Consider the following 19,665-nt stretch of genomic DNA (forward strand, 5'->3'; position numbering starts at 1 on the left):
TTCTCAATCCGGCCTGTGGATGGTCCAGGAATCAGCATGTTTTTACTTGAGTAGAATGTGTCCTTTTATTTAAAATGCATCTCTGGGTTATTTGTGGGGCCTGCCTGGTGTTTTTACATGAGTAGAATGTGTGCTTTTATTTAAAATGCATTTCTGGGTTATTTGTGGGTCATAGGAATTCATTCATATTTTCCCCAAAAAATATAGTCCGGTCCACCACATGGTCTGAGGGACAGTGGACCGGCCCACAGCTGAAAAAGGTTGCTGACCACTGGTGTTAGACTAGGGTCTCTCCTAGTCCTATCTGGAAATCCTTGGACCTTTTGTGCTCTATCACTGAGCTAAGATCTGGGGCAGTTCATTTCAAGACTCGTGGCCTCTCTCAGCTGACTATGCATTACTGAAGGCTGCTTTTTCCCCTGCCCTTTTCTGCTGCATCTCCCCCCACTAGCTGACTGGGATAACCCAACCCAGCATTTACTTTCCTTGTGATCAGCTGGAATGGCAACAACTCCTGCATCCCTTTTCTGCCATTTGTCTGCCTAGGGCATGTAGTACATTACCTTTAAAACAAAAAACTTTATGGATTCAGTTTTTGCATTTGGTCTTAAATAAACAATCCTTATGATAGTAAATAGTCAAGTGCATTGCAACAGCTTGATCTTCTCCTATCTTTTAACCTACTAGGGCTTCCTAGCTAGTGTAGGAGTACAGGAGATTAAGGGCTTGCAAGACCTATGAGACTCAAAACCAAAATTGCTTACCTGTAGTAACCAATGGTGATGTGATTCTGTTTCCGACCATCTGAAGTAAATTAGAGGGAGGTGACAATAATGTACTCATTTGATAATATGAGGGTGCCTGGCAACTGAAAAAAAATAATATGTCTGGGCACCTTTCTATTCCTTTCATTTCCATTATTATTATTATATCCTTAAAGTCCAGAGAGAAAAGGCTCAACCAGATGTGAGTTGGTTCCTGGAAATCAAGCCAGAGATGACTGCAGAATATCTGCCAAGTCCTTGCTTGGTGTTGGAAGGAGTCTGGAATTTGCATTAGCCCTCAACCCTGACAAGCATGGAAGCTTTTAATGACATAATGCTGCAACTGAAATTTAACAGCACAGAAGAAATGTGATGGGCTATTTCTGAGCAGTAACATCCAAATCAGCTACTCCACTGTTAAGGGCAGAAATTATCTGGGATATCTCCAGGATCTGATTCACAGGTAAGGACACAGTCCTCTCTGAACAAAAGATGGAGAGAACGTAGGTGAGCAGGAAGGATAAAAGCTCTTTACTGAGGCTGTGGTTGATAATCTTTCCCCCTTTCACAAACAACAAGAAACATACTTCAAAAGAGTCATGGGGATCTAATAAACAATTTGAATAATAATAATAATAATAATAATAATAATAATAATAATAATGCCACTGCTGACCCTTGCCCTTTCTCACACATATGTGATCAGAAGGAAAACCTTTCCAAAGGAGAAGTATTTACAACTTTACAACAACATGTGAGCATATCTTGGGTCAGCCCTTATAAATAGCATTTACATATTAAAATAAATATTTTCACATTGCCAAAAAATAGCACAAGGTGTTTTTTTCTTCATTATTTAAAAAAATATGTTACAAAACAATATCATTAATCTTATATTTCTTGCTTATTTCTTTAAAAATTAATAAAAATCATTTTATAAAATAATACAAAAGTAAATTGAGTACAAGATAAGTCCTTTTCTAGCCTGTGTGCTCGGTTTGTACATTATTATGTTACATCGTGAGATGCTGGCCTCCAGGAAGTCATATAATCAGCTATACCTTCATCATTTCTAATTGGACAAATAATCCAGTCCTTTTCTTTTTGCCCCCCAAAGCACCTTTTGTTGTCAGTCTCATGGTGTGAAAAGTTCTCGGAAAAGGCAAAACGTATACAGTCCTTTTAACTCTGGAGAGGGTTCGTGAATTTCTATGCGCTCCCTGCAGACCGTTAGTGAATTATTGCAGACAGAGGTGACGCTTAGCTGAGACTGTCCCCTGAAGTAGAGGTAACATTTCAATCAACTGGTGTTCATTTTATCCTGATAATACTAACTGTGCCAGAGTGTGCGTGCATGACTTGTGCCTGTATGTGTCTGTGTAGATGCTTATGTTATGAAAGTGAGCAAGGAGGGCAGGAAGTTTGAGAGGGGAGCTAAAAGGCTCCTGCTCTATACGCAGTCATGCAGTCCTCCTTAGTGGAAAACTCTCCTAGCTACCACTACTCAGCATCCCCAGCAGTTTACTGGGCTCCAGACCCTGCTGCTGCGCCATCTTCTGCACATCAAACCCCATATGCATGAGAAACTGGATCACGTTCATCTCTTGTCCTGTGTACTGGTCCCGGATGGTAGGGCATGAGGGGTTGCAGTGTGGCCAGGGACAGCTGTCAATCAGATGGACAGGGCAGCCTTTCAGCGGAGCTTTCCCATTCTTGTTGCTGTCGTGGAGGCTGCGATCCCAGCAGTGCAGGGCGCGGGGTAAAGAGGTCCCTTTCACTTGGATGTCTGTCCAATGACTGCAGACACAAACCACACAAGTTGCATCACTGTTATTGTTCATGTTCATTAGCGCTTAACCTTTTGCACGCTCCAAAATAGAAAGGCTGTGATCAGAAGAACAGCTGCTCAACATGGGATTCCGTCGACGTGTTCTGCTAGTGGAAGCTCGCAAAAAGACTTCCACTAATGGGGTTCCTCCCTTCCCAGGTGCCCCACACAATTGGATTGGGGAAGTTCAGGAGAACACCCCCCCCCCGCGAACAACACATGGGGAGAGGGATGGGGGGGTTGTTCCACCTGGCAAGCTGAAATGCTTGCGCTGATGGAACAATTGCCACAGCGCTACATTGAATTCCTCCCACTGGTCACCAAGAACATGGACCTAAGTCACATGCAGGCATTATGCCATTGTGATGCGTCTGCAAGGAAGGGGACAGAGTAAGCTCTTGACAGATGCAGCACAGAAATAGTATCGGTGAGAATGTGGGCATTCTGCAATGCCTCTGAGGTCTCTGCGTCATTCTTTCCAGAATCAAATGCGAGATAACACAGGAGCCAACTTACATTGGCTCCTAGAGGGTTAAAGAACTTCCTCAAGATGTAGGAGCAATTACTTCTGCTTATCAGGACCTTTTGCCATTTTCTAGTGAGCCTTCCCAAGTGGGCGGCTGGGGAACTGTCTTCCCTGGTGCTCTCTTCGGTACCAAGGCTATAATCCTAACCCTACTTCCCTGGGAGTACATCCCACTGAATTCAATAGGACTTACTTCTCAGTAGACATGGCTAGGGCTGCACCGTAGCCCCCACAAATAGGAGAAAGTACAAAGCAAGAGGGAGAGTTCATCTCCCCAACCTAGGTACTTACTTGCGTGTGATGATCTCATGAGACAAACAAGCGGGAGCAAAGCTGGCACTGAAGCAGAAAAGAACAAGATATAGAATAGGTGTGATAGGAGCAATGCAAAATATTGATACATTTCCTTCCCAGCAACCCAGTGTTTGGTCATTCCTCACAATACAGCTTTGGGTATCCTTGTGCTTTATTTGTAGAGATAACTGTGACTGGACACAGTGGCTGCTACAAGATCGGCAGCGAATTTCAAGCAAAATTTCCTCCAATTGTTTTTGGTGGCTTACAAAACAAACCAGATTCCTAACACAGAATGAATGTAGACAGTAATTCGAGAATTTATCTGACAAAGTGTCTTAGGCTAAGTCCACACTATACCTTTAAAGTGCATCCAAAAAACATTATTTCCCACAAAGTATTCTGGGCACCATAGTTTACCCCCTCACAGAGTTACAATTCCCAGCAGCCCTTAACCAACTACAGTGCCCAGAATTCTTTGAGGCAGGGAAAGGTGATTTAAATGTATAGCGTATATGTAGCCTTATTGTTAGGATATTGGAAGTTCTCAATTTAAAAACAAAACAAAAACCACACAGTGATCTTAAAAAGAATGTGGTTTCCAGACCACATATTTAGAAGAACATATTGGAAAGTATTTAGGAAAGAGAAGAGGCAAGACTAACGTCACATCTTTAAGGGTGTTCCTAAGTTCACGACCCAAATTCTGGATGTATAGCCACTGCCCCTCCTGCACTGGCTGGCCAGTCAAATGTACATTGTCCACGGTGAGCTGGGCTTCATCGAAGAGCCACTGTACTATAAACACAGGACCTGCAGCAAGAAGAATTGAGGAAAGGTTTCCCCATTATCAGGGATGCAAACTTCCATTGGTTTAATCAGCTAAAGCTTAAAATGCACAATTTTAGTCAGTGAGGCAGAAATTTAAGAATACACTTTATTATCTTTCAAGGTTATTTTGATTCTGGTGTGTTACTGCAATAGGGAATGGAATCCTTTCTTAACAATGTAGTAGGTTTTGTTTATAAAACTAAGTTGTCAGCATTCCTTCAGCATCTCAAGAAACATCTATTCTGAGTGGTAATATTTATTCAAATCCAACAATTCACTTAGCTATTGCTACTGCTAAGCAACTGGGAGTCAGAAATTCTTTCTGTTAAAAGGCACATGACTATCCATTAAAGTCTTCAATGTGTTGACACTGCTGGCCCTTGCTAATACTGATAATGAGGAATCTTCTGAAGCGCATTTCAGATCAGCAAACAGAAAGCAGAAAACTCTCCGTTTCATACTTACATCGCAGTGTGGGATAGATTTTATAGCCAAAGAAACAATTCCATTCCTCTCCCTCTTTAAACTGCATCTTGCAGCGTTCAGGAACAAGTCCGTTCCAATACCTGAAAGATGACATGATAACAAGAGTTAATTACAGCAGCTTGTTCTGCAGTGGAGATCCAAAAATGTGCAAGTTACAAAAATTACAGACAGCAGAGGGCAGCAGAGCTGCAAACTGAACAAATCATACATTTCAGCAAGAAGAAAATTATACTTGTCTTACTTTCGTGCCAGTTTACTATTGGGGGGGGGGGACACTTTCTACTCAGCCACATTTCATTAATACTATTTCTTTTCCAAATAGAACTTCAGCAGCTAAAGGTAATAGATACTTCTTATAATTACAAAAAGAAAGGAAGACTAGGTGTCTCTGCCCAGTCTTGAAAAGGATACTTTAGAATAATTCAATACCTAATTCCTCTCCTGATGGCTTCTGTAGGGGCGCAGGTTATGGTATCAATGCAGTCTGTTCTACGATACTGTTTATTGTCCAAGAACCATCCAGAGTCTGCAAGGCCACGGACCTGAATTCCAGGATACCCCATCTCTTCCAGCTGCTCAGCTACTCGATCTACATTCAGGAGCACCCCCGTTCCACCAGCACTGCAATGACAGCATCAGTCTTTCAAATGAGACTGTAACACAACCACAGACATATTCAGGATTGCTTACAGAAGGGCCATGATTCTCTAAACACCTGTCATCCACATCTGATTCATAGGGTGCTCTTCTAGTGTGCCTTGTTTTGTAAATTGTGCTCATTTGCATTTTTTTATTTAACAAAAATTACTGCTTGATTGTAATTAAACCTTTAACCTTATATATTGGCTAGATTCCAAAGATGCTTCAGACAAATAAAACGGCACAGAACACTATGACTGTTTTGATTTGTTAAGGAATGTGGCAAGATAGGAAGCTACTGAATAAAAGGATTGGGATGGTGCCAATCCTGCCTTAGAGGGTTGCATTATCTTAACAGTGCAATCCTATGCATGCAGTTTGCTCCCATGTAAAAGGGTGCAAAATTGCAACCTTCATGCACCTTCCAACTCTAGAATTCCATTTTCTAGAAATTAAAGGAGTGGTGGGTGCTTGGAAAACCTAACCAGCAACCTTTTTCAGCTGTGGGCCGGTCCACTGTCCCTCAGACCATGTGGTGGGCCGGACTATATTTTGGAAAAAATATATAAACTAATTCCTATGCCCCACAAATAACCCAGAGATGCATTTTGAATAAAAGCACACATTCTACTCATGTAAAAACACCAGGCAGGCCACCCAAATAACCCAGAGATTCTACTAATTTAAAAACACACTGATTCCTGGACCGTCTGTGGGCCAGATTCAGAAGGTGACTGGGCCGGATCCGGTCCCCGGGCCTTAGGCTGCCTACTCCTGACCTAACCTAACAAGATGACTTCTTGGAAGAGACAGTGGCTGCTTGTGGGATCTACTTTGGATTTCAATAAAATCTGCTATCACTGGAGACAGGTGCAAAAGATACTCACTTGGACATTTTGTCACTGAACTGCTTATGAGCACAAGATTCTATCCTAGGTATCATAACTGATCTGAGCTCACAGTTCCCCCATATAAAAATCCTTTGATGGTTCTCCCAAGTTTTATTTCAGCATTCTAATTTGATGGGGGAAGGGGGCGGGGCTCATTTGGTGCTTGTTACTGTTAAACAATTGAAAGTCTAAAATCCTTGCTGATCTACTGCCACTCAACCCAGAGATCTACCACTTTAAGCTAGTGAGCTGTATCACCTGTTGGAAGGTTAATTTGAGGAGAATAAACCCAAGCACCTTGACATCAATATATTCCACTACCCAAATGTAATAACCAGTTCAGATACCCCCAATATTACAGCATCGGTTGTGGACATTACTGGAATCTCACACAGAAGTCTCCCTTCTTCCTACCCAAAAGTGCTGCTACTGTTCAAGAAGCATATTGAAATGCATCTTCTAACACCACAAAGTAGGACAATCACAAATATGCAGAAATCAAGATAAAGGTAGCCTTTGTTAATTTCAGCACTTTTTTCCATCAAGAGGGCAAGGGGGCCTGTGGTATAAAAGTCATGTCCATCACCAACCAGTCAATCGGCAATCTTCCCCCATACACACACACACACACACACACACACACACACAGAGAGAGAGAGAGAGAGAGAGAGAGAGAGAGACAGACAGACAGACAGACAGACAGACAGACAGACAGACACTTTCTAGACAGTCCTTGTATACACACACCTGCTTCCTGCTAGTAGGAGGACTTTGGCATTCCCAAGACCTTTTCCCACCAACTCTTTTACAACCTCTTGAATGATAAGGGCACCCATGAAGACAAATTCATCTGTGGGGAGGAGGAAAAGAAAAAAGTTCACAGTAAACAAAATTGCTTAAGCTGCTGTTTTGTTAAAACATTTTCCCATTCCTCTCCACTGAAGGCTTGTGGCCTATATGAATTGGAAGAACAGACAACATCTTTATAGAGTCTCAGACTAGGACCTGGGAGAGCAGGGTCACCACTCAGACTTGAAGCTTTCTGGGTAACCTTGGGCCACTCAGTATCTCTCAGCCTAACCTTGTTGCAAGGATGAAGTCGAGTGGGGAAGACTGTGGGTGCTGCCTTGAACTCCTTGAAGGGGAGGCAGAATGTAAATGTAATTAAATTTTGTTTTTAAAAATAGTTCTGTTGCAAACAAAATTCTGTGGGAACCTGGCTGGTGCTTGTGGGTCTAGCCATGTACCTCAGGTGTACTGAGAAGAATTAACAAAGTGCTATAGCAATTGTTCCATCAGCATGAGCATTTCAGCTTGCCAGACAGAACCATCTTCCCCTCTCTTTCTCCTGCACACTGTCCCGGCTTGTCCTTCTAATACGTCTCCGCCAAGGCAATTTCGTGGGATAGAGGAAAGTCCCACTTCACAAGCAGAGGCTCTTGTGTGGGTTTCTGCTAGCAGAACTCAGTATCTTTCGTCACCTGACGTCTCAGCCCTAAAATCACTAGAACGTAATTTTGCACAAGGTTATATCTTCCATCTCTGAAATGCTACCACCTCTAGGCAAAAGACAGAAAAGCAGCTCAACAACCTTCCACAACATAACAAGTGAAGATCCATTATTATTGGTTTTTTATTTACCTATGTGGTGAAAGCTTATGCCGTAGGGGAACTGTCAAGTTTTTAATGTATCAGAAATCCCTTTGTTGTCTTTAAGGCAAAGAGAAAAGATACAAACACACAGCCTAAAACGGTGGCAACCAATCCTGGCTCTCTGAAGTTACACACAAGGCCAGTGGAAGCACTAGATGCGCCTGCAGTTCAAATTTATAGCTACCATGGTGCTCACCTGAGGACCAATGCTACTTGGGAAACACCAAGATCAGCAGTGTAAGGGGGGAAAAACAATATCCTTTGTTCCTGAAGTATTTCAAGAAACTCTTTCTTAAGGAAATACAGATAAGGCAGTTGAATCTGCTCACCCTCTCAAAACTGGTGGCTCAAATAACTTCCTCTATCGATGTCTCTGAAGTCAAGGCAGTAGATCTGCTCAACCCACTTCAAAAATGCTGACTGACTGAAATAGTCTGTTGGAATAAAGGATATTGTTTTTTTTTTCTCTCTGTCCTTTTTTATGTCAGAAATGCTTCATTGAACCAGATGTTAACCTTGTACTGTTATAAGAGGCAGGATAGTGAAATGTTAAGTATTCTCATGCAGGACTGTTATGTTGTGATACATTATTACAGTGGTACCTTGGGTTAAGTACTTAATTTGTTCTGGAGGTCTGTTCTTAACCTGAAACTGTTCTTAACCTGAAGCACCACTTTAGCTTTAGCCTCTGCTGCCGCCACACCGCTGGTGCATGATTTCTGTTCTCATCCTGAAGCAAAGTTCTTAACCCGAGGTACTATTTCTGGGTTAGCGGAGTCTGTAACCTGAAGCGCCTGTAACCTAAAGCGTATGTAACCTGAAGTGTATGTAACCCGAGGTATCACTGTAGTAGGGTAAAAGAGACAGCACCCCTGTGCCTCTAAACCAGTGTTTCCCAATCGGCGGGCCATATGGCCCCCCTGGGGGCCCCCCAGGATAGTCTAAAGGGGCCACAGGTGAAAAATGTGTAAAGGTGGGGCACAGCACAAGGGTAGGGGGCCACAAAGGGAAGTGAGAAGTAAATTAAAAAAAAATCTTTTTAGTTTTTTAAATCCTGATTGGCTAGCTATCCACTTGGCCAATCACAAGCAGGTCAGGTAAGTACGGTGGTGGGGTGGAATGGGCAAGTCTGGGCGAGCCAGAGCTGCTTGTTGCTGTTGCCAGTGCTGGGCCAGACTCTACGAGGAACAGGATACAATCCACCCCAGCGTCTAGCAGGATCGGGGCCTTTGGATGTTGCCTAGGGGTGCAGGGCCCGTCAGCAGTGTCAGCCCGGCTCTGCAAGGCATGGGGTGAAATCCATCCCAGCGCCTAGCCAAGCGGGATCGTCTGGTGCTGCTGACTAGCATCTAGTAAATAACTAAGTGTCTACTCAGAAGAAAACCACACTGAGTTCACTCCTGGGTAAGGCTGTGTGGGACTATAGTGCTTTATCTAGGCAGCCCGGGCTCCTCCAGGTGACAAGATCTTTTTGCACCAGATCAGTGAGGACCACTTGCTTTTTAAAATTCTCCCATATATATAGAACTCCCTGTGCACCTTTTGGACTATATCTGTAGGTTTCCCCCTCTGTGTCAGATGACTGGGGTCAAATAAGTGTTGTTTGCTTTTTATAATACATGGAAGATGGACCTCTCTCGGGAGGTTCTGGTTTCTAAGCAGAGGTTGGGTGGCCATCTGTCATGGATGCTTTAGCTGAGTTTCCTGCGTTGCACTAGAAAGATGGGGTCCCTTCTAGCTCTATGATTCTATGTTTTTCTGCTTCAACAATATTTCATTATGTTCCTATCATTTTATGTACCAGTAATTGTATTTTGTATAAATGATAAATAATGCACATTCTATTTACAAACAAAACATTTAAATAGCTACCTTTCTACTGGTAGGATGGAGGGGCATGGGCGTAGCCAGGGTTTAAGTTGGGGGAGAGAACCTTAGATTTGTAATGATTTTTACTTATTTGGGGGGGGCTGCCCCCCATACCCCCTCCTTGGCTACACCAGAGGGGGGCACAGGAAGGAAACAGGATTGGAAATGGGCCACAGTCGGAAAAAGGTTGGGAAACACTGCTCTAAACAACCTTGTAGAAGAGGGAATTTCAGCAGGTGGACCTTGTCATGCCAGCTTCTGAAGCTCCCTCTCCTGCAAGGGTATTAAAAGTTCATGAGGGAGCCCTATCTTTTTACCAGAGGCACCCGACAAGCCAAGGTATCAGCAGTTGCCACCAAGAGGAAAAGAGTCATCCTGAAGAGACCAGCGAATTAATGAGAGGAAAGGACTATAATAGGATTCAGATTTGAACTGCTGCAGCTGTGGGAAAACCATTGCCCTTCCAGATGTTGCTTAACTGCTGCTCCCATTATCCATGGCCATTGACTACGCTTGCAGGAGCTGATGGGAGTTGCAGATTAGTAACATCTGAAGAGTCAAAGCTTCCCCAAACTTGATCTACTGAGCCAACGATGCTGGTAGCCCCAAACCTTTGAACTGCATTTAGGTCAACATCCATCAAAATACAGTTTTTCTCTGGCCTCTCTGTGTCATTTTTTGGTGATAGGTTTAGGTGATCAAGTCCCTCAAACCCATCCTTGGGAGCATTCATGATTCAGTCTGTGAATCCTGGCATTGTTTAGTTCTTCCCTACCAAATCCTGGCTGCTGCGGGGGGGGGGGAGTGGGGAGGAGTGGGGGACATTTAGCTAAACAGACTGGCTGGGCCTCAGACATTCAGGATGCAGCTATTCCCTTCAGGCTACTGCTGCGTGATGGGGCTCTGAACCATGACAAAGCAGAGTTAGCAAGCGGATGTTTTATCCGGAGAATATTTATTATTCCTTCCTGCCCATTGGCAAGAACCATTTCTTTATTTGCATAACTGTAGAGAAGCTGGGCCATATCCCCTTTAATGCATAATGTCTGTCTGGCAGCAGGAGCCTATCAGAAGCACTCACTTTTCTCAATCCTGGCAGAGGCTCCGCTCCAGACATCGCTTGAGCAATAGGGGATGAAACTGCAAGAGACAAGAGATATGTGAGCGCCATTATTCCTCTGACATGCAGGGAGGGGTGAAGCAGGGGTCAAGCAAATTAAACCCAAAGGGAGTCGGAAAGAAACCAATTTCATGCCCATTCAAATCTCATGGTACCAGCTGGATACTCCCAGAAAGAACTCACTCAAGGGGCACTGTGTTTGTTTAACGGACATTAACAGTGTGTTTTACACTTTGCAAAGCAGGCACATATCCCTGTGTACCACTGTCATGATAAAGGCATAAAGCCTAAAAAGGAAACACACATGCCCAAATGCAGATATATGTCACAACTTGCAGCTTGGTGCATGTCCACAGCACGCATGGAGACATGTGCCAGCCCCTTACATACTGCCAGTGTTTGCTACGGCAACCATGTCATACTTTTAAGTAGTCCCAAACCCTTATCTGCCCGCCATGTTCCTACATCAATGAAGAAGCTTTTGGGGGGTATTCTTGTTTTCTCCATCTAGTTTCTCTTCCCGAATATAATGCAAATGAAGGCATGGTAGCATCTTTGCTCCACCCAGTACCTCCTGTGTCTACCACTAGGGTTGGGGCTGTGAGAGACATCAGCACCAGCCACCCAGTGAAGACTTCCTGGACTATATAGAACTCTAGCTGCTTCAATAGCCAGGAGATTTGACTATATAGGATGGCATTTGCTGGAACATCAGAGAACAAAGGGATGGTGGGCTTTTTGCTTTGCTGTAGTGACATTTGTACCACCATCTCTTTTACTGTGTTTGAAATATATTGTAAGCCGCCTTGAAAACTTTGGTTAGTAGATGGGGTACAAATACCCTCAAATAAACAAACTGAAGTTGTCAATTATGCTATCCTACCCATTTTGACATTTTACAGCCACAAAGGACTTTGATTCCAGTCCCTGTATATTGCTTGCTTCATCACATCTGTTGTGTTCCTCCCAACTCACACAATCATTCCCCTACTTACACCATGTTTGCATTCCACCAGTGTGGATTTTCCTCTGGTTGCGATGACAGAATACCAGTTCCTGTAGATGGGAGAATAAAAATATATTCAAAAAGAAAAACATCTGTCAGATATCAAAGCAGCAATGTGTGGAGGACATTTGAAAGTAACAGAATAGCAAAAGATGCTAAAGAGGCAAGGACTTTGTACACATCTCTCCAAGAACAGGCCTTTAATCTGGCCCATGCCTTATGTATGTGGGTCTCAGCATTTGCAAGAATAAAGTGCAGACAATAAATTATTTCCTAGTTTCTCAGAATTTAAAAGAATACAGTGTATCCAATAAATCCTCCCCTAATGTATCCATGTTTGTGCCATTAAAGGAATAGAGAAGAGGAAGGGAATCAAGAAAGAGAGGCTGAAGTAAAATGATACAAATTATACACTTCCCAAACTGAAACTCTAAAATTTCAAATAAGAAGCTAATTCCTACTCCAGGCAAATAAGCAGATGCATACACATAGAATCATAGAGTTGGATATTTCACTAGAGTATGAAGTATACAAGAATTAAAGATGTAGGATCCCTATCTTTTTTCCAAATCTCTCCATCCAAAGAGACAACAGTATTATGCAGAATTTTTTAAAAAACAGAAACGGGAACTTGTGATCCTCTGGAAATTGTTGAACTACAATGCTTATCAGCCTGTATAGCTCAGCTGGTTAGAGCATGGTGCTGATAGTGCCAAGGTTGCAGGTTCGATCCCCGTATGGGACAGCTGCATATTCCTGAATTGCAGGAGGTTGGACCAGATGATCCTCAGAGTCCCTTCCAACTCTACAATTCTATGATTCTATGCAGGCTTTCTCAACCTTGGGTCCTCAGATGTTTTTTGCCTACAACTCCCATCATCCCTGACCACTGGTCCTGTGAGCTAGGGATCATGGGAGTTGTAGGCCAAAAACATATGGGGACCCAAGGTTGAGAAAGGCTGCATCTGATAATCCCTGTCCATTGGTCTTGCTGGTTGGGGTTGATGGGAAATTGGAGTTCCACACATCTGGAAGATAACAGGATGTGGAAGGCTGAATTAGGCAGTGAGGTCCCAACACCAACTGTAAGTGCTGGCCAAAAACCACTACCCATAGCTGTCAACGTTTTCCTTTTTTAAAGGGAAATTCCCATATTCTGAATAGGATTCCTCGCAAGAAAATGGAAAAGTTGACAGCTATGCCAATACCTGATCCCAGCCCCCATGGCTGCCAGATGTTTTTCTGAACTAGTGCTTATACCTGTGATGATGTAAATGTGCTAAGCAAGGAAAATAACGGATAGCTTTAGTCCTCCGGTGTCTGCTCACAATGTGCCATCTACTTCACCCTCCCTGAATAACACCCTATGGGATGTTTGTGTTTCCTGGAGCCAGAGAGATGAATGCAGGCTTGAACAAGCCTCTGGTAGAATTTGCTTAACAGGTCTCTCTGCATATCTTGAAGATTTATGACTTATTTAGGAGATTTACAACTCATTGCAATCCCTACAGGCAACTGATGAGGGAGTCACTATCATCGCTGCCCACTTTACTGAAGGTACGAACACAGAAAGTGTTCATGGGTCGCTATTCCCAGGTGTGCTCTTCCCCCAGGTGTCCAATACACTTCCAATCAGGTGGCTAAAAGGTAAAGGTAAAGGTAACTCTGCCCGTACGGGCCAGTCGTGACCGACTCTAGGGTTGTGTGCTCATCTCACTTAAGAGGCCGGGAGCCGGCGCCGTCCGAAGACACTTCCGGGTCACGTGGCCAGCGTGACAAAGCTGCACTGGTGAGCCAGCACCCATGCCGCACACGGAAACGCCGTTTACCTTCCCACTATAAAGCGGTACCTATTTATCTACTTGCACTTAGGGGTGCTTTCGAACTGCTAGGTGGGCAGGAGCTGGGACCGAATGACGGGAGCTCACCCCGCTGCAGGGATTCGAACTGCCAACCTTACAATCAACAAGTCCTAGGCACAGAGCTTTTACCCACAGCGCCACCCGCGTCCCGCTTCCCCCAGGTGTCCAATACACTTCCAATCAGGTGGCTCTTCACCATTAAAAATAATGATAGCTATTTATAAAAGGACAATACAGACAAAAACAAAAAGAATCAAAACTAAAAGGAGGGGGGAACTGATGCAGAACTTAAAAAGAAAAAAGAAAAAGATATTACTTTAAAGTTATCTTCAGTTCTCATTCACATTGTTTGAATATGTACTGCCCTGCTGTCAGATGCAATATAAATTAGCATTCCTGATTTCTAGAAACAGTATAAGTCTATTTTTATAACAATTTGAATTTTTAATGCTATTTCCCACACAGAGGTATCCAAGCCAAGAATAGGAAGACAATGAAAGGAACACTTATCAAAGCATCACCGTAAAAAAAGCCTACTAAAAAAATATTTCAAAATGTGACATAGCAGTCCAGATAAAACACTTCATTTCAATAATACTCACACTGTAATAACATCTCATTACAATATGTTAACTGCCCTTATATCAGGTCTGGGCAGCATACCCTCCGATAAGTGCACCCTCAGATCTGCAGAGAAAGCTCTGTTCCATGATCCTTCCTTGACTGCAGATAAGTCAGCAATGCTAGGGCACAGGGCTGGACTTTCTCCACAGTGGCAACTGCACCATGAAGTGTCTCCTCTGTTTGATTTAAAATGGCATTATGAAATGCTGCTTCACTGCTGTCATGGTTTGGACTTAATGAAGCAGGAAGGCGCTCCAGTAAACTAAAACGTAGAAAGTAGAAGCAATGTATAATTAATAGAGTAAATCCCAGGTTGGTGAGAATAAAGAATTTACCAGTTCTGGTAGTGGGCCACTCCTTGGAGCTCATAAGTCTCCTCATTGTTTCATACCGAGTATTGCAGTTCTCTCTGTTGAAGCAGTACCAGCCTCCTGATTCAGAAAGGAAGCAAAGCAAGAATCGGATAGTGTCCATTTCATCCTGTTTCACTTATTACATCTTTTTAGACTGTAGTTTGCATAAGAAACTATTAGTGTCATTATGTTAATTGAAAGAATTTATTTTTTTACTCATCCTGGTTCCACAGAGTAGGGTTTATAGTGCAGTGGGATTTTCAAAAAGCATAATAACACTTACATAATATCCAGCATAATGTGATAGTGGGACCCTGTTGTGACTTTAAGACTGTGATACTATGCACGCTTCCCTCCAAGAAACCCCAACTGAACACAGTGTTCCTTACTGCATGCGCAGGATTGCATTGCACAGTGCTATCTCTGAATATAGTGCAATTTAAAAGCAGTATGTGCTGTAAAATAAAAAGCCACTTACAGCATAAGGCTGTTCAAAAGGTAGGTTGCCATCATTTCCAAAGCATGATCTGCCTTGAAGTGCTCCTATGAACATTTTGCTAACTTCCACAAGCCTTTTCAGCAACATCTAACTTTCCTGAGAATTAATCTGATGCCTTCCGGTTTTAGATCTAGCCAAACTTATATTTAATATTCTGAGGAGCCTGAAAAGGCACGTCCAACCTTTCAACCAGGCCTGGATTTGCACTATTATGCAGAAGCACCCCAAAATGCTTGTTTCTCTATGTGGCTCCATCTACCTCACATGTGTTTAGTACCGATTACCCAAAGAACACTACTTCTGTAAACTGCAGAGAATTATGTAGCTGAGATGTTTGCATGGCAAAAACATGCAAAATGGTTTTTTGTTTTGTTTTTTTAGTAACAAATACTGTAGTGAAAAGTAACTATATTAATAACGATAAATCTTAGCCACAGTTTCATACAGTCGCTTGCAAAATTTTGAAAACACTATTTCTTGGACCACAGTACCATCAAAAGCAATGGGACATTTCCAAACAGATGATGAGTTCAGGACCAGAATGTAAGTACCAGTTAATTTATTTCATATTACGCAGAAGAAAATTAGAGAAAACAGCATATATGTGTAGACCAAAATCTGTTTGGAGACTTACTGCATGTATGCATTGAAACCTAGGAAATACAACGCCAAAAGTAACATTGCAAGCAAACAACAGCAAGAAGTAGATTGACTAAGTAGCTTTGATTAAAGTTTGGTGAGTAGTTAGGCTGCCAGCAAACCTCCAGGTGGCATGGCATATGAAACCGTAAAAGGGGGGAAAGGATGGAGACATTGGTTATAGTGAAGGCAGCCAGCACTCGCTATAAGTCTTTGAAGAAAGCAGCTGGGAAGCTCTTCCGCAATCCCTCGACTTTTTACAAAAAGAGCCTAAAATGATTGAACTTTGCTTAAATAAATTAAAAGAAAACTCAAGCTCACCTTCCAGGAAAAGCAGCCACCTTCTACTGCCTTTCGATTCTTTGAGGTAGTAGCTAAAATAAAAACAAACAGAAGGCAGCGTGAACTTAATTAGGGAGACTGGCTCACTCAGCCACAAGCCCTTTGATACACCAACTCATTATAATATCAAGAGGGTTACATAAAATACTTGGTTAAAGAACAAGAGAAAGAAACAGGACGGCTGTCAGAGGAGCTCCAAACGAAGTCTGATCAAAGGGCCTTCTCGGGGACCCTGAGCCAGGCTTTCATCTTGCTCCAAAATAAATGCATTAAACAAATTCCTAGCATTCCTAAGTATTTCCAGGCAGGAAAGAGTTATTCCACCTGTTACTGGCTGCATTCTTAGCAAAGGCCACATGGTGGAAGCAGAGCTTGAACACTAGGAAGGATTGTTTCAGCACTTTTGAAGTACTAAGGAGCAGAGAGGGACCAGCAAATGGTATTAATAGTAAACAGTCGTGTGCGTGCTCTGTCAAGCATCCCCTCTGCAGAAATGGTGCTTTACAAAGAAGCGGGTGATGTTATCCATGTTTGCTCAGCACATACACAGAGAGTCTGCGTGGAGCTAGTTTGAGAACTCAGAGAGTTCTTGTTTCAGAAAGCAGCTCATACTAGAGGGGCTGTGGTAGCTGAACTGAGATCTAAAAGACAACAGGGGCACCGCAGAGCTTCAATGACTATTCTACAGAGTTCCAAGGAACTATACTGCTGGGAGATAACTTTTTTTTATCTACTCTGCTTTGCAAAGCCCCGGTTTTCTGGACTAGAGCATATTCCTCGGAATAAGGGAGAGCTACTAACTTGAGACTACTGTATAAGGAAATCTAGCATATACAAGGATGAGGGAAAATAAGTGATGAGGGAAAATAAGAAAAAAACAATAGGTGCATTCAAAAAAGTTTTCTCTTCCTACTACCCACTTCTACTTTTGCTCTGTCTGCCCTCAGGCACAGGTTTAAGAGTAAGTTCATCTCCGATTCTTACTCTTAGTGGTATGAACTTGAGAAAAGAAAAACTGTTGGGCACGGAACGGGAGAGCACAAAAGCACACGCCGATGGAAGTGGGTTTGTGCGCACAAATTAAAAGAGACAGCAAAGAAGCAGAGAGGATGGAGAAGGGCTCTATTTTCTTAGACGTTTCTTTGCTTCCTACTAAGCACAGGAGCCACGAAGATGGGCTAAGGGGAGGTGCCTGAAGGGCCAGGGACGAAGCAAGGAGATCGCAGAAGGGTCAGGCTTGGCATGTGCACTCACCCGGCGGGGCTGCCGTCGTTGCAGGTGACCGAGCTGTTGAGCAGCATGTGTAGCCTCAGCTCCTGGTGCAGATTCTGCGCCGAGCAAGGGTACAGCGACTGCGCCAGGCTCTTGATCTGAGCCATGAAACTGTCCATGTTGCCCTCCACAGCGGTAAAGTCCAATGGGAAGCTCTCCACCGGCTGCCCAGCCGCCTCGCTCCGCTCCCGACCCGCCGCCGGTTGTTGTTGTTGCTGCTGCTGCTGCTGCTGCCCACGCCGCCTCCAGCTTTTTCTGCCCTCCCCGCCGGGGCCCCAGTGCAGCAGCCCCAAGAGCAGCAGCATCTGCACGGCCCCTCTGCCCATGGCGACGCGGAGCCACCTGTTGGGAAGGATGAGAGGGAGCCGGTGAGCGCAGCCCACCGCTTTGCTGGACGGCCGATCGGCGCTTGCTCGCCTGGCCTCGGGCGGCTGCTGCTGCTGCTGCGACGGCAGAGGCAGCGGAGGGGTGCGCGCTCTGCCCCTGGCGGCCCTTGGCGGGCGGCGCTTGGCGGGCTTTCGGTTGGGGGGCTCCGGCCTGTGCCTGCTCCTCGTCTCGCCTCGCCGAGGGTCTGGCAGCTCTGGACCCGTCTCCTTGGCTCGAAGGAGCGGCGAGCAAAGCGGCGTAGGGAGCGGAAGCCGGTGCTCGGGGCCCGCGCTGTCCGGGGTCTGCGGCGGGGCTGGAGGGCGCGCGGCTTTTCTTGGTGCACGGACTCGCCGCCTCGTCCCAAACCACAAACATGACAAGAGGGGCACGGAGTGCACGGGGAGCCCGCCGGGGGCGCCGCCAGCCCCGGCGCCGCGTGGGGCGGCGGCAGCAGCCGGCCAATCCCCGCCCCCTCCTCTCCGCCCCCACCCCACCGCACGAGGAGGACCAGAAACGAGGGGTGGGGGGCGTTCCGAGGCTTGACTTTCATTTCCCAGCCGACAGACGTCGCTCTGCCGGCCGCCCTCCTTTCTCTCTCCCCCCCCCCGCAACTTCCCCTCCCGTCCCGTCTGAAGAGACGCCCGGCGAGTGCCAAAAACACCTTCGCCACCTCCCGCCCAGCATCGCGGGGCGCCGCTCCAAGGGGCTGGCTGCCGCCGAGGATGGAGGAGGGATGAGGCAAGCGGGGCTTTGAAGTCCTCCCTTCCGTCCGCCTCTCCCCCCCCTCCATCCTCCTGCGAGGCCCCCCGCGCCCCAGCTGCGGTGTGCGCACAGGGATGAAAAGACTGGCTGCCTCTTGTTGGCTGCAGGCGGGGGGCTGTGCTGTGGTATTGGAGGGGGGGCGCCGAGGCAGAACAAGTAGCCCTTAAGGCCTGGGGCATTGCCACTGGGGCTGGACGGCCGCAACCCAACCCCCCTCGCCTGGGGATACCCCCCTCCCAGCGGGGATCCGGCTCTGACCCCCCCGTACTGGGGGGTCTCCCTCGGGGACTCCCCACGCAGATCGGGCTCCCCAGCGCTGTGTGGCCCGCTCGCTTCCTTTCCCGGGGTTCTCCAGCCACGTGCTGCGCCAGGCGGCCCGGTCGGCTTTCACGTGCTACCGTGTTTGTGAGGAGGAGCGAGCAAAACTTTGCTTGCGTGAACCACGGAAGGAGAGTAGGGGCTGGGAATGGGTGACCGTCCAGGCCTAGTTGCTTCCAGGACTCCCTTCCCCAACACGAGGGCACAAGAAGCGGCCTACTGGGGTTAGATGAGTGTCCCTAAAGAGTTCCACAGCCTTCCCCGTGCCTTCCAACAATGGCGAACTGGAGGCCTCTTTCGAGGCCCAGCCCGCCCTCCTTGTTTGTCCTCAGTATCTGGTGTTCAGAGCAAGGCTTCTCATGCCACTGGCATTCAGAAGTATTTGCCTCAAAACTTGCAGGTTTCGTTGGGTTTATGAGTAATAATCTGCCCCCTAAGAAACCCGCTGTGGTGCACGGATTAAAATGTTGGACTAGGGCCTGGAAGACCAAAGTTCAAATCCCCACTCAGGCGAGAAGCTCACTGTCTGATCTTGGGCCAGTCGCAGCTTGCCAGACCGGCCTACCTCACAGGGCTGCTGTGAGGATGGGGAGGGAGAGAATAGTGTAAGGGAAAAGTGGGGATATAAATGTAACATTAATAAATAAGAGCTGCTGGTGATGGCTAAACTCCCTGCCCTGGAAGGGAGTCCTCTAAGCTCTGCTAAAGGCTTGTTCGTTTCT

At 45.4% G+C, this 19,665-nt stretch overlaps 1 protein-coding gene across 1 annotated transcript; it reads right to left on the minus strand.

Annotated features, from left to right (window-relative positions):
• Nucleotides 1-1,272: 1,272 nt before the first annotated feature.
• NOTUM (notum, palmitoleoyl-protein carboxylesterase) lies at nt 1,273-18,352 on the minus strand. The gene is given in 12 exon segments (XM_083727895.1): nt 1,273-2,561; nt 3,410-3,457; nt 4,078-4,225; nt 4,709-4,809; nt 5,159-5,350; nt 7,006-7,108; nt 10,862-10,920; nt 11,896-11,956; nt 14,728-14,823; nt 16,205-16,257; nt 17,480-18,118; nt 18,120-18,352. Coding segments are annotated over 12 exon segments (1,926 nt in total). The 5' UTR covers nt 18,239-18,352; the 3' UTR covers nt 1,273-2,254.
• Between the last annotated feature and the right edge of the window lie 1,313 nt (nt 18,353-19,665).

This window comes from Podarcis gaigeae (assembly GCF_964106915.1).
Source record: "Podarcis gaigeae genome assembly, chromosome: 2".
NCBI classification, from domain to species: Eukaryota; Metazoa; Chordata; class Lepidosauria; order Squamata; family Lacertidae; genus Podarcis; species Podarcis gaigeae.